This window comes from Empidonax traillii, unplaced genomic scaffold, assembly GCF_003031625.1.
Source record: "Empidonax traillii isolate 1590-97213 ecotype Southwest subspecies unplaced genomic scaffold, ASM303162v1 scaffold1234:size156366, whole genome shotgun sequence".
Lineage (NCBI taxonomy): Eukaryota > Metazoa > Chordata > Aves > Passeriformes > Tyrannidae > Empidonax > Empidonax traillii.
The window spans coordinates 13784-28531 of record NW_020956427.1 but is presented as its reverse complement, the minus strand read 5'-3'; the positions used below and the strand labels follow the sequence as shown (position 1 = coordinate 28531).

Below are 14748 nucleotides of genomic sequence, written 5' to 3'. Positions count from 1 at the left end.
GTAGAAATTATAGAACTATATGTTTGCAAGTAGATTGATTCACAAATATTTCACTTTTCCTTCAATTGCAGAATCACAGAATATGTTGAGTTGGAAGGCACCCAAGGGATCCACAAGGATCGTGGAGTCCAACCCCTGGCCCTGCACAGGACCATCCCCAAGAGTCACACCATGTACCTGAGAGTGTTGTCCACTCCTTGAACTCTGTCAGCCTTGGGGCTGTGCCCACTGCCCTGGGGAGCCTGTTCAGTGCCCAACCACCCTCTGGGTGAAGAACCTTTTTCTAATATCCACCCTAAACCTCCCCTGACACAACTTCAGGCCATTCTCTTGGTCCTGTCACTGGTCACCACAGAGAACAGATCAGTACCTGCCCCTCCTCTTCCCCTCATGGCTTCTGAGAGAGTGTGTAAATGTTTTAACCATTCCAAATAGTTCAGCTGCTTGTTTGCACTCAGAAGTGCTATTCCTATACTTGTCTGTCTTGTTCTCTGTGTATCTTTTTATGTGTGGTATAAAAATTGTATTCTGCCATTCATAAAACTTCATGCACTTTGAATTATGCAGTTATAATCTAATCCCTTCTTTTCTTTCCTTATAGCTTACAATCTAACCTCTTTCTTTTCTTTTCTTTTCCAGACACTGCTTTGTTTCCCTCACTGCTGAAATGGGCCTAAAGATACTGTAAGTAAAAAACTTCTTTTTTTTTTGCTCTTTTAAATTCTGATTTATGTTGATAAAATAGTATGTATATACCTTGAGGTTTATAGGTAAAGTGTGGGATCTGTTATTTGTGGTTTTTTCAGCTGTTTGCCCAGCTCCTTTAGCTTAATGCTCACGTTGATACAACAGAAGTATAAATCCTAGCCATGGCCTCACTAGTCCTATCTGGGAAGGTTACTTAAGGAGACTTAGCCACTGGCCACTCCTATATATTGTGCTTGCTTTACCTCCTCAGGAACTGGGTCCTGAGCTGTTCAGGGGCAGGGATAAGCCACTGGCTCTCTGCAAGTGATGCTCAGTGCCCCCCAAGAAGTTTGATAGTGCCTCTAGAACGTCAGCTCTGGGACTTTTTATTCTTCTAAGCCTAGCCCTGGCATCAGCCTGGTCCAGTTTAGTTTTACAGTCAGTATTAGTGGAACAACTGTGGTGCTTTCTGTACAGACTCAATCACACCCCCTTCTCTGTGCCAGACCCAGCCACTGCAGGAGCAGGGAGGGGATGAGTTTTTGGCAACACCATCCAGGCCTTTCAGCGGGAAGGAGAGCATTGCTTGGAAAGGTTCTGTGATATAGCCATGATTCCTGATTGCTCTTTTCCTTTATATGCATGTGTGAAGTCTCTTTTTTTTTTTTTCCTGATAAAAAGGCAGTTTAGGTAAAGCTGGTTTGGTAGGTGCTGTACTGCTTTGGGGTACTTTCTGCATCTGGGCCTCGGGTGGGTGAGTGTTTAAGGCTCTTGGTGACTGAAGGTCTGAATGGTGAGGACCAAGAGTGGGACTGTTCATCGTGTCCAGGGATTCACACCATTGTGTCTAAACCCAGAACTTCTGATTTGCCCTGAAAAGCAGATGTTACACTGCTTGCAGCCCTTCCCTCTCGGGCATCATCTCCTGGAGTGTCCAAGGCTCTTGAATTGGCACCGTGGTGGTTGGGATGGCCTTGGGGCTGAGCCCGTGAGATGCACTAAGGACGTATCTGGCATGATGGAGGGGGAATGCAGAGCTTTTTGGCCTTTCAAAAGCACCAGGCACTTCTCAAATGCTGCCATACACTCCTGAGAGAGCCCCTCGGTGACATCAGGCTGAGCTGCCCTCAGGCAGGTGCTGGCAATGCCACTGCTGGTTCAAACAGCACAGTTAGAGGCGTGGTGAGAAATGCTTGTCGTGTTTGGAAACAACCTTTTTGGTCTTTCTTTGAAATGTGTATCAAATGTGTATTTTAAAAGACCCGTTTCAAAATACCCTGCCATGAAAAGGAAGCAAACTCTGAGTCAGGAGAGGCTTCATTTCTCCTATTTGTGCAAATGTGGTCCATAAGCAGAAAGGGAGTGATTTCCTGCCTCAGTGTTAACAAGTTTATTACTGATGTAACTGATGTTGATGAGGACTTCTGAAAAGAAGGTGATAATGCAGAGCTGTCCCTTCTAGCTGGCTATAGGATGTTACATATAGTTGGATTTCTAGAGTAGCAGCATTGCAGAGTGGCTCCCCTCACCTCTGTGCTTTCTGTGTAATTATCAGTGACGCACTTGCACTTGCAGTGTCCCAAAATAGTTTTCCAGTAGCACAGAATATCCGTTGAAAGCTTCATGAAATCTCAGGCTTTTTGGAAGTTCATTTTTAGAAGTTTTTCCTTTCGTGTATCACCAGGCTTTAAAATGTTTTATTTTGTTTTTAAATAGTTTCTCTTTTATTAAAAGTCAACAACAGCAACAAAACCCATGAGAGTAATACACAGTAATTTATGTAATGTTCTTGAGTTACCCTGTGACTTCTAGAGAACAACAAACCATTTGACAAAGACCTTGATGCAGACAACTTCCAAGTAGAAAGAATGACTGGTTCTGGTAAAATCCCCTCACTCCCAATATTCTGTTACCTTGAACAGGAGTAAAATGTAAATAGGAACACAACTTGGCTCCTCATATTAATAAGTGGTTTTCGGTGTATGTGATCACTTGAACAGAACCTCATACAAGTGTAAAATTCATAATAAAGATGTCTTTATTCCAAAATAATAATAATAATAATAATAACAATAATAATAATAATGTATTAGCCAGACACCTACAAAACATCTACACAAGACTTTGGTAAGAAACGTCCATGGTAGCTTTTTCATAATTCCACAGCAAACAAAAACAAAGAAGGAAATCAAAAAATGCAATTAAACAAAACTTTAACTTGGTATGCCACACACACAGAGTCCTACTGTACATTTGATAAGCCCCTAACTTTTCTTTTTTGTTATGTGTAATAAAGCTTCTACAGTTTGTTTATTAGGAAAAAAACCCAAAACTTACGCACAATGCTAAGATCTGACAGTCGAGGTCTACAAAACTGGAGTGACATCTGTGCTTTCAGTTCAGCAGGATTATTCAGGACATCAGAACAATAACAGTTCTTATTTTTATTGACTGATAATCAGTGGCTATTACACTACTAGAAAGTTTACAGTAACAATGCAAGACTTCTACATATTGTATATCAGAGCTTTTTCTCTTTTTTTTTTTTTCTGAATAGAAAATCAACCTCTTATTTTTTCTTCTTTTGTTTTTGTCTGTGTTTCTTTTTTTTTTTTTTTACAAAATGTAACAAGCTTAAATATTTCTCCTGTATCAAGTTAGAAGAAAGACAAGTGATCTGTAAAATGTTTCAACAGAAAAACAGTGTGAAAAACTGAACCTAAGCAGGAACGATCACATATTTTTGACCCGGTGCAATCTACCTTGTCATTTCATATTTTAACAAGGTGGGGGAAAAAATAATTTCTAATTTTCGTAACTTACATGAGCCTAAGAGAAATGACTGGAAATCACACTGAACAGCCTTCTAAGACAAAAAGGTATATGGAGAATCAAGTTAGTGAGGACTACAGAGAAAGGAATGCCAGGTTGTTTCCATGGGCAGTTTTGTGGGCATGTTCAGAAAGATACTGAATATTTCCTGTATACCTAAAGATGTATTTGGACTATGTAGCCTTTGTCAAAGGGATTATTTAATGGGCAAAACAGCTTGATGAACTGGAACAAACGTGAAAATGGAAATACAGCGTTGGTTTTAATTGATTATTCGCCGAAACAGGCATGGTTTTGCAAGAACAGCTTTACCAGTGATAAGGGCTGATGAGATAAAATCTGGTTTGTGAACTCGTAGCACTCTTTTTCCATGCTGGAGAAACTTTCTTCTTCTGCTCCCCCTGTCCCAGGCTCTGGCAGATCCAAGCCTCCAAACCCACACATTTTATGCTCAGAGGTTATTTCTCTGAATGAATTTTCTCTGAATGAATTTTCTCAGCCTCTGTCAGCTCAGCCAGAGCGGCTCACGGGGGTAGGTGGAGGTGGGTAGATATAGCTCTGCAGCGCTACAGAGACTTAACCTGCAGGATTTTTGAAGAGGCCCAAGAGGGCAAACCATCTGAATTAATATTATCAAGTGAGCCGAGCTGTGCAAAATGTAAAATGTTTGGTTTTAGCATTAAACCTTGTTGTGTTCTTTTTTTTTTTTTTCTCTCTTCTTTTGGTTGACCGTGGGCTTGCACCCATTTCACGTAGCAGCAGCAAGGAGAGGCTTATTCCTGTGGCTGGTCCCGTGATTTTCCTGGCCCTTCCCTCATTCCAAATACGCAAAAAGCAGTACAATACCTTGAAGGGGGTGGGATGCAGCAGCTGTGGAGGTGCTGAGCAGCCCCTGCAGTGTTCAGTGGAGAAATAATTATGGAAAGCCCTACGATGTAATGCAACCAGCCCGTCTGGGTGCACCCTGTTCAGGTACAGGGGGGTAATGAGAGGATTCCCCAGGGGGGTGGTGGTGGTGGTGGTGAAGCTGAACAACCTCAGTGGGTTGTGGTGCACACACTTTAAGGGTGGGAACACTTAAAACCCAGGTGTCAGGTTCTCAGAGTTGTGACCAAGTGTTAAGGAAGTGAGTAAATTAAAATTACTTAAGGCTGCTTTAAAGACACAAAATGGAATTTTCTCCATTCATTTCTCTCAAGCTTGTTTTAAGAGTCAGCATCAACAGTCTTTATTTTCAGTGCACTGTTATAACTTCTGTAGAGACATAGGTGTATGCTATCTTTAATGTTAAATCTACAGGACAATACTGTATTCCAATAATAAGTGAAGCCCGAGGCTCTTGCTGATTACACCTGATTACACATAGGGATGAGAGATTAGTTCTGCAGGAGAGGGTATAAAATAGCAATTAGAAAGGTGAGGGGCTATTTTCTAATCTCAGGCAGTTTGCTGATCACTCAAGTGGTCAGGGGGGGAATTTAACCTGGCTAGTGCATCTACAAATGGCTAACCTTCACAAATTTAGTAATTTTTAGATTATTCTATACTTTGAGTAAAAAAACCCATAAATGACAGTGCTGTAAATGTATTCTTGTGTCAATCTATAATTACCTTTTTAAGAGACTGTTATTGTTTCATTTTAGAGGCTCCCTTCCCTTTGTTCGTTATAAGGGATACATGAGAACCTGGCTCACCTTTTCTCTACCATTTTTGGTATATTACAAACCTGTTTCCCTCTTCACCTGTGATTAACATCCTCATGAAACTGAATCTAATTTTTTTAGGGTCTCTCATGTGGGAAACTTTCTGTGACACAGCTGTTGCAACTCTCTCTCTGGACCAATTTCTGTTGGTTTTGTATCTACTTTGAGAGGCAGTGGAGAGATCCAAAATAGGTGTATGGAATCTAAATATATTGTGACATTCACATGTTTTCTTTGTGTGCTGTTTTGACTTGAGTGAGAAGTGGTCAGACATCACTACTGAGCTGCACAAATAATTTTCTTCTTAAGTTTTAATGAAACAAAGACCATTTTGCATGGACCACAGCATCCATGTGAAGAAAAGTATTTAGGATTATTATTGTTATTATTATAACTATCAGCTTAACCCAGTGGTGTAAAAAGATAAACATGCACCTTTAATATTACTGAACCAGCATTACTGAAATTACTCCTTGGCATAGTTGTGTAATTATGTAGGCACTGCTTTGGATTTTTAAAATCAAATCAAGAGAGAAATCCTCCCCCGTATGAAACACGTCACTTATTTTAATATGCATGCATCCCATGTCTTTACAAGTAGTATTTCTATATGGCTATTCCATGTCCACAGATATGTCTGTATTTTAGTTAAATAACTCATGATGACTTACTATTTTTATGCATTAAGGGCTGGCTGGAGTACCAAAGATTTACTCTCAGCATAAATCCGTGAGGAAACATTTATAAAATATTTTTCTTGCACCAGCAAGACTAAAAAGCAAACCACACTGCAAAAATGAAAACTAATATACACTTCATATTTGTTGTTGTTGTTGTTGTTTTTTTTTTTAAAAACCAAACCAAGGTTGACTTTCCATTTAGCTCAGAGTGCATCACTTGGAACCTTGTGTTTTGTTAACAAGGATGAACATTACACGCTCTTAGCTCCTTTTTGTCTTTGCAACTAGTAAACTGAGTACTTTTGGACCTCTTCTTCACCATCATGTAGCGTTCCTGAATTCCACCTCCACAGAGTGTAGAACATTCTGTCCAAGCAGTCCATGGTTTCAGCCTACAAACTGAAAAAATAAGTGATCTGGTTATTTTTTTTTAGTAGTAGAACCACCCGTTAAGTATAATCAAGGTGCATTTGTCAAATACTGACAAAAAAGGTATTAAAAAAGAAATTTACTCTCTACATTATCTACATTATAAAAGGCAAACTAACAAATTGTTAAATGTCAGACAAGCATGAACCACAACGTAGCAGTAATTCCTGTCCACGTGATGTAAACTACAGCCCAGGGTATTATGTTTTGTTGATTTGAGGAATCAGTACTTGATAATGTTGTCCCCTACTGAAAAAGCAGCACTAACATTTCTCTCAGAGCAGACCCAGTCTGAATCAGATTATTGAGAAGGAAATTAATTCAGTTTTGAAATTCAGCGTTGGGTCCAGGAAGAAATATTTCGGAAGTTCGAAGGCAACCGGATCGTAGAAATTATCACCCAGATCTGCAGAAACTGCAGTCAGTCCTTTGCCAGGTGTAAATTTCAGATTTGTTCACATTCCATACCTTTGTGTGGAGTAGCTAAAACACTTTCAGTGGTGGGACGTGGACAGACGTGAGCCTTTCCCTGACTCAGGGCACCCCTCAATTTTATTGCGCAGGTTTTTGGTGATGGGCAGACACCGAAAGGGGCTGCGCTTTTATTTTATCGCTAAAACCTTCCCTAGACTGAAACGCTGGAGTTGTTCTTGCAGCACTGTAACTCCTGTTATGCAGAAAAGACAACCAGCCTCGAGCATCCCAGAACTGGTTTCACTCTCACCTGGATACTGCTCGCTGTCTATATTCTTTTTGGCTTGTTCGCTTCTCCTTTTCTCCCGGGCCTCTTTCCAGCGCCTTTTTTCCATGCCCGGCCCTCGCAGGCATTTCCTTACTCGACATTTTGAGCGCTGGACGGTTTCTGGGCATGCCGTTCCTCCAAACTGGGGCTCTGTTTTGATCATCCTCGTCCTGATCATGTGGCCCTTTCCACAGGAGGTGTTGCATTCGGACCACTGGGACCACTCGGTTAGTTCGCAGTCGATGGCTGCGGAGAAACAAGAAACACGACACAAAATCCATGAAATCTGAGCGTGAGGTCAAGAAGCAAGATGTGCCTGATGAGTTTTTATGCCCTAAACGCATGAACACAACTTAAGACTCCAGGCTTCTCAGATTTCCTGAGTCCATTCCTAGCAGAAGTGTCGTGTGACACTTTCCTCGATTTCTTCTTCAAGAGCGGTGCTGGCAGATCACTAAAATTACAATGAGCACATAAATAATTCTCCTGCGTCTTCTTCAATTTTCCCACCCATATGTCTGTTTTGTAGTGAAAGGCTGTTGAAAATTGAGTTATATTTGAAAAGAATTTGCTGCCTCTGAGATCTAAGCCTTGCTTTCTGGCAGTGTTATGCAATAAGCCATATTCACTAATACCATTTAAGTTTTCATCTTTCAGCACTGCTTAACACTTACAGCCCCAGTGAATAATAATCAAAATGACATTTCACATCATTTAAGAAAAGCTGAATGAGCAATTACACTGTAAAAGCCTTTTTTAACCAACACTTTCTGTGGAAAATTATGTAATTTGTGATAAAGCCTCATAAACCAGCTGGCAACCAGACGCTGAAAGCAATCATATCTCGTTCATTCAGCGGCACCTTAGGCTATCACCCTTCACAAAGACTGAAAAGCAACTAGAAATTTGCACTGCCCAACAAGTGGGGGATTTTAATGGAGTAAGGTAAAAAAATCGTTGCAGCTGTCTCCACACCATCCACTGGCTTATATGATATTGCAGGCTGCAAAGCGTATCAAAGTTCACAGATGCATCAAAAACGGAGAAAACCTCTTTTATGCTCTTAGTGTGAGCTAAAAGAATCAATCCCATAGGTGATTTTAACTCTTCTTTCCCTCCTTCCAAGCAAACTTTCTGCCTTTGAGCAAAAAAAAAAAAAAAAAAAAAAAAAAAAGGTTTTACAATTCTGACTTATTTATTTACTATTGGGAAGCTCACAAACAGTGACCTGAAGTGTGTTAAAGAAGCAGAACTGTACTCCAGTTCTGGAGTGCTGTGTCCATTTCTTGGCTCCCCAGCAGAAAAGAGCCATGGACATACCAGAGGATGAAAAAAAAAAGAAAAGACAGGCTGAAGCACATGAGGTGGAAAAAACTGAGGAGGATCTTATTGCTGTCTCCTACTACATAGTGCAAGAGGGGTCCAGAGAGGCAGTGGTGTTGCTATATTTGGAGATAAAACTTCACTGAGCATGGCCTTGAGCAACTCTGCCTGGATCTGAACAGTTTTTCTAATCTGAAAATCTTGGGTGTCTGGGCAGGGCACACTGAGGTCCAGCTGAGCTTTAAGCATTCTCTGCCTCATCCTCTTCCCCTTCTCACAGGTAGAAGAGCTGCAGGCTGACCATGGGGACCAGTTTGAATATATGCAGGTCTCAGGGGTATCATCTAAACAGTAAGGAAAGGCATTGAATGTTAAAAATAGTCTTCCATTTTCTCCCCTTTACTCTGCTGATGATTACTTTGGATTCTAAGAGGATATGTTCTTTCCCCCTGCATTCCGTATTGACCAATACTGATCACCAGCACAGGGTTAAGACAAGCTGAATTTAAGACATGATCATGTTCCAGCTCTCAATTGCTGAAGGTGCATAATAACAATAATAATTATTTTTTAAACAATGCACGGTTGATATCCCTCCCACCTAAGAAGTGGTGCTTAAATGGTGATAGAGTTTTGCCCCACAGGCTGTTACACTTGGAATTATTCTCCTCTTTCCAGGGGATTGCCCAGACTCACGGCATTCAGGCAGCATGCATTTCTCTGCTTGTTCCAGCTCTTCGTTGCAGTCTCCAAGCTCAGCAGCAGATTTCAGCATCCTTTGCCGGGTTCGCATTCCCTTCCCACATGTTACACTGCAGTCACTCCACTCAGACCAGGGAGAGAGTAGACAGGGGATGGTATCTGACATGAAAATAAAAAGGGAATGAATTCTTGTCATAAATGAATTACGAAGGTGTGAGTTTTGAAAATAATACAGGTGGAAAATGTCCTACGTTTTATCTGTCATCAGCCAGTTATCCTTTCTTGTCACAAGCTAAATGATGCTGCTGAAGAAGCTCAGAAAACAGTATATTAAATTGAAAGGTTTGCTTGATTTTAATATCTTTTCTTTGCTATCTGTTTCTGTAGCTTATTCCTATCTGCAGAGCCCCAGTGCATCTGAGGAATAAATACTTTAGGAAGCTATGTTTCAGTCATAACTCCTGTAAAAAAAGCCTGGATTGTTACAGTGGAGAGAACTGGAAGTCAAATTAACTCAGTCTGAAATGTGAAACTTCCATATTTTATCTACCAAAAACATTTTTAAACTTATCTCTGCTTTTGATGACAATCTTAATATTTCTTTAGAAATTGAAAAATGATATTAATAGGAAGGGTGAGACTAGCTGACTGCACAAAAGGAGCACCTGGATTTCTGAATGGTCCGTGGGCTAAAAGGAGAGGGCTCAGTTTTATTAGTTTTATTCTAGCCTTATGACTAAATATGCCTCATATTCCACAACTTCAGAGTTGTTTAGGTATGGCTTGCTGATACACACACCACCATGTGGCTCATATAGTAACAGGACACCAGTGAACCTTTTTTTTTAACTGATGCTCTCGTCCTGATGGTGAATGAGGTGCTTAATGCACATTCCCTAAGAAACCTAATTTTAAGGAGAATAAGTAAAAGCAACATTGCCTCTAGTTTAGCTGTGTTCTTTGTGTGCTGGAACAACGAGTCAGGTGATGCCTCCCTGTAGCAGAGGAGATAAATTCCCGGACACTTACGGCATTCAGGCATCATGCATTTCTCTGCCTCTGTAGTTTCTGCCTTGCACATGGATCCATCAGCAGGAGTCATCTTGATCATCCTGTGCCGTCTCTTCATCCCTGTGCCACAGCTGGCACTGCATTCGTCCCACTCACCCCATTCAGTGACGAGGCAGCTGCTGGGAGCTGTTCAAAGTGGACAGAGGGAATTGTTCATAAGTAGGGATCATGTAAAAAAATGGTTTGGGCAGTGCTCGTACTAGAGGCTGGATTTTATCAAGTTAAACAGAATACTTACAGCACTCCTCATTTACAATACACTTCTCGGTCTCTTCAGTAGGCACTTTGCACATGGAGCCATCCTCAGGGAACTGCTTTACATATCTCTCCCTAGATCTCGTTCCCATTCCACAGGAAACACTACAGGGGGACCATGTAATCCAGTCAGACATCATGCAAGTGGAACCATCTAAAACACAGAGAACCATTTCAACTGCAAGTATTGGTAGAACTGATGACAAACCTGTAGCTGCCCATTTCTGTGCAGCATTCACTTTGATGCTGCTTTTCACGTTGTCCTTTCCCCCGTTGCTTCCTTTACTCCTTTCCTTTATACTTTTGTGTTCTTCATGCCCTGACTCAGCTGAAATGCAGAATTAACCCCAGACAGCCTCAGTTTGTGTTCTTCAGCAGCTGTCCCTCTGTTTGCCATAACTGAAGCCATACTACAGCAACCAACAGCCTTAAGAAATTTAAAGGAAGAGAAAACCCTACAAGGTGTTCTTCTCCTCCACATTTCACTCCTGATTACCTTCATCACTGCAGCCTGGACCCATGCATGGCTGAAAATCTTGGGTATCTGGGCAGGGCACACTGAGGTCCAGCTGAGCTTTAAGCATTCTCTGCCTCATCCTCTTCCCCTTCTCACAGGTAGAAGAGCTGCAGGCTGACCATGGGGACCAGTTTGAATATATGCAGGTCTCAGGGGTATCGTCTAAAAAGCAAGGAAAGGCATTGAATGTTAAAAATAGTCTTCCATTTTCTCCCCTTTACTTGGCTGATGATTACTTTAGATTCTAATAGGATACATTCTTTCCTTCAGCATTCCATCTTCTCCATTTTAGCCCTGAAGAAACAAGAATTACCAATTGCCAGCTTTCATTTAAAAAAAAAAAATTTTTGTCTGAATCCCAAAAGGCTTCTCTCTTTTATCATCTGTATTGTTATTGCCATCTTTTAGGTATATATGCAATTTCTTTGCTCTGTAAGGGAGGGCTAATAGTAGATAGAGGAGATGAAAACCTAAATCACCGTTTGACACCAGGTGGAATTTTTGCTCCTGAGTCAGTTTTGTTCCTTATCTACAAACGACAGGGGAGAATGAAACAAAACATAAATTAGTACTGCATGAACTAATTTAAAATGTACCTTCTTCTTTTTCCTCCGGTGCCAGATCTGCCACAATATCATCTATGTTATCGGGAACGATATTGCATTGCTCCCCCTGCAAAAACACCATCGTGGACACTGAACACAGGAAACTCAGACAGGAATGCACAGAGAGGGGCTAAACCAGTATAGTGGGAGGCATTACTGCATTTTTCTCTTTGAATTCCTAGGCATATTTAAAGAAAATCCCCAACTAAGCAGATGCAATAATTACCAGAAGTAGAACTAATACCTTAAGACAGTTGTAGGTTTTTTCTGCCATTAGCTTTGTTGTGAGCAGGGTAAAGAGTATAGACTTCGGGGGGGGAGGGGGAGGAAAGATTAATTTCCTGATTTATGGAGTGGTTTTTTTTGCACTCACTTGAGAATTTTACATGTGTATCATACCTTGCGTGCAATTCTCTCGATGACAACTCTGGCTACCAGCTTGATAGATCCTCCTTCTGGATCATAAAATGGGCTTTGGGGATGATCTAAGCTTGTGAGTGGCCTGATCTTCTCTTGAGGCACTGTAGGTTTGTTAGGAGACTGCAATCAAAAAGGAAAAAAAAAAATGTTAAAAAAGAAATTAATAATTAGTAATACAATTAATCTGCAGAAATAAAAACTTCTCCGAGATGCTAAATCGCAAAATTCCTGTGTTAAGATGAACTTGGTACATTTGTACTTAATAGTCAGGTTTTTTGGTGTTTGTTGTTGTTGTTGTTTGGTTTTGTTTGTTTATGGTTTTGGTTTGGGTTTTGTTGTTGTTGTTTGTTTTGCTTTGTCAAGAAGTGCTTCTCTAATAGTTCAGAATTCAGGCCTGAAGCTGGGTTAACAATATGGTGCATGCTTTGTTGTCTGGTTAAATAACTACATTAATAAAAAAAAAATTAAATTATTCAATATGCCCCCAGAGCTGTATTATAACCGGAGAAATTCCTCAGGTTCTAAAGAGGCTGGGTCTGAAAGACAAAATTAATGCCATCTTGTCATCTGACATAGGAATATGTGTCCTATTTGAGGATGGGACTAGTCTAATCTCACTTCAGCTGTCTTGTGCTGTGTAGGTCCCTGTTGCCTATTCAATTCACTTGACATAACTCATTTAGTCCAAACCTGGACTTTTAGCTGAGGATGATCTGCCCAGGGAGAGGTGGACTCTCCCTCACTGGAGATGTTCAAGAACCATAGACAATGCTGTGCAACGTGCTCTGGGGTGACCCTGCTTAAAGTAGGGAGGTTGGACCAGATGACTCACGGTGGTTCCTCCCATCCTTCCCCATTTGTGATTCTGTGGTAATAACGTCCCAGGTGAAAGTGATATTATCCCATTAATAATAGTGCTTAAGGACTTCAGACAAAATGACCAACAGTAACTGCAGCTAACATCTGTTTAAATTACTTCTAACTCACTATAAGAAAAATTTTTGCTGGAGCAGCATAAATTCACATAGGACATTACCATGGATCAAACAGCTTTCATTCTTCAACACTTTAAGGCAATATATTCGAATACATTACAAATAGTCCCAATACCTCATAGGTAACGCCACTGTCCGTGCCAGCATCCCAGGGGATTAAATCCTGAACGACTTTCTGGACCCAGCCACAGTCCTTGGTGCAGAGATCCTCAGCAGAGAGCCCCACATTCCAGTCGGGGCTGGGGCCCAGCATGGTGAGGAAGGACATCAGGTGCCGGTGGCGATCCACAGAGAACTCAGCAGAGGGAGCAGCTCTCCTGCAAATCCAGAGGAAGAGCATCAAAAACTGCATCCAGCTTCGCCAGCTACGGGGAATTCAAACCGGGAAATACCGAACCCCAGCATGGTTCATGGGGATGGAGAAGCAGGACAGGGCGTCATTCCAGGTTTGCAGTTTAAGGGGTGAGAGAGATGTAGCAAACTCAGAGCTGCAGCAGCATGCTTGTGTCTTAGTGGTATAGCAGTAAAAGATCCGTCACTAGACTCAAAAAAATTAGGACCCAAATATCAGAGGAATAACCTGAGGCCTTGATTGATGGGATATTTTTTACCCCTCGTAAATGATCACCTAAGTTCTGATGCTGAAAGCTCTTGGAAGCGCTACTGTGTGTGAAAAGCACTCATTAATAGAGTTTTAGTGCTCGTGTAAGTGAGAGATTAATGGCCATTGCCAGCCCTAGAGAGTTCAGCCAAGGCTTCTGCAGCTTTTCTGCCAGTGGGTGTGAAAATGCCTCTATTCATCCAGCCTTTGTCAGCCGTTCCCTCGGGAAGAAATCTGCTGAATCACGTAGTGCTCTGCCACGCTGAGGAGCAACTGCCACGTCCCTGTGCACGTGGAAATAAAATCAGGCCTGGCTGGAGGCTTCTGTTCACAGAAGCTGGGCTTCTTGGTGGCATTTTTCTCATGAGCAACGACAAATGCAGAATTGTTTAAAATTTTATTTTGGTAATTCTGCTCTAATAAATACTGGTCTGATGTCAACCCAAGTTTTCTTCAGCTACAGAACTTAAGTAAATACAGAGTCAGGTCAAGGTGGTGGGGTTTTTTTCCTAATTTTTTTTTGCCAAAATCCACTATTTTAGAGTATCTAAAGACCACGTTCATTTTAAATGTAAGGGGGTTTTACAGTATTATTTATCTTTCCTTTTTTTTTTTGGTTCGGTACCTTATAATAATGCACACATGTGCATAACAGTGTACATGCACTGTTCTACTGGAGTCCTAAGGAGTTTATTCTTCCTATAAATCTTTGTATATCTGTAAAAACGCAGTATTTTCTTTGTGTATTTTTTCTCAGCACATTAGAAAAAAATAGAACAGCCCAGAGACAATGATTTTGAGTAGTTAACATGCAGTTTCTAATGTCAGATATCTAAAAGTTAGCATGTCTAGTTCCCCTTCAAGAGGCAAGTTTCAGAAACAGGCATTTGCTAATGAATAGAATGGCCACTTCTGTTCCAGAGTCTTTAGAAGTTGTTTCTTACTGTGTAAATTATCTTACATAGAATTCAAGACTCTAAAGACTCTGAGCAGAAGAGCAGCTAAGTGTTTGATGTCATTAATCCTGCCTTTCCCAGAAAGTAATGCAAATTACTTTTTTTTTTTTTTTCTTTCCCCATGAGACACAGAAGTCTGGTTTCAGCGTGTTTTGTGAAGTAATAAAATAATGAATGATGATATCAACTTCACTCTGCGAGCACAGTATCCTGTATATATTTGTCAAGTA

At 40.9% G+C, this 14748-nt stretch overlaps 1 protein-coding gene across 2 annotated transcripts; it reads right to left on the bottom strand.

Moving 5' to 3' along the window:
* Window positions 1-5186: 5186 nt before the first annotated feature.
* Window positions 5187-13348, bottom strand: SPON1 (spondin 1). 2 transcript variants are annotated; one of them, XM_027906009.1, is made up of 9 exons: window positions 13077-13345; window positions 11946-12086; window positions 11538-11613; window positions 10921-11103; window positions 10408-10578; window positions 10128-10295; window positions 9093-9257; window positions 7056-7319; window positions 5187-6301 (listed from the first exon to the last, which is right to left on the bottom strand). In XM_027906009.1, the coding sequence occupies exons 1-9, from the start codon at window positions 13311-13313 to the stop codon at window positions 6138-6140; spliced, it is 1569 nt and encodes a 522-aa protein (XP_027761810.1). In that variant the 5' UTR covers window positions 13314-13345; the 3' UTR covers window positions 5187-6137. The 2 variants fall into 2 exon arrangements, with proteins under 2 accessions (XP_027761810.1, XP_027761811.1); XM_027906010.1 differs by lacking the exon at window positions 9093-9257 and having other exon boundaries at window positions 13077-13348.
* Window positions 13349-14748: the final 1400 nt, after the last annotated feature.

Excerpts from the sequence above, each read along its gene's own strand:
- SPON1 (XM_027906009.1), bottom strand. The coding sequence starts at position 13,313 with ATGCAGTTTTTGATGCTCTTCCTCTGGATTTGCAGGAGAGCTGCTCCC. Across the intron at positions 11,614-11,945 it reads TCGAGAGAATTGCACGCAAG|GGGGAGCAATGCAATATCGT; the intron begins GTATGATACACA and ends GTGTTTTTGCAG. Across the intron at positions 7,320-9,092 it reads ATGCATGCTGCCTGAATGCC|CCATCGACTGCGAACTAACC; the intron begins GTGAGTCTGGGC and ends GTTTCTCCGCAG.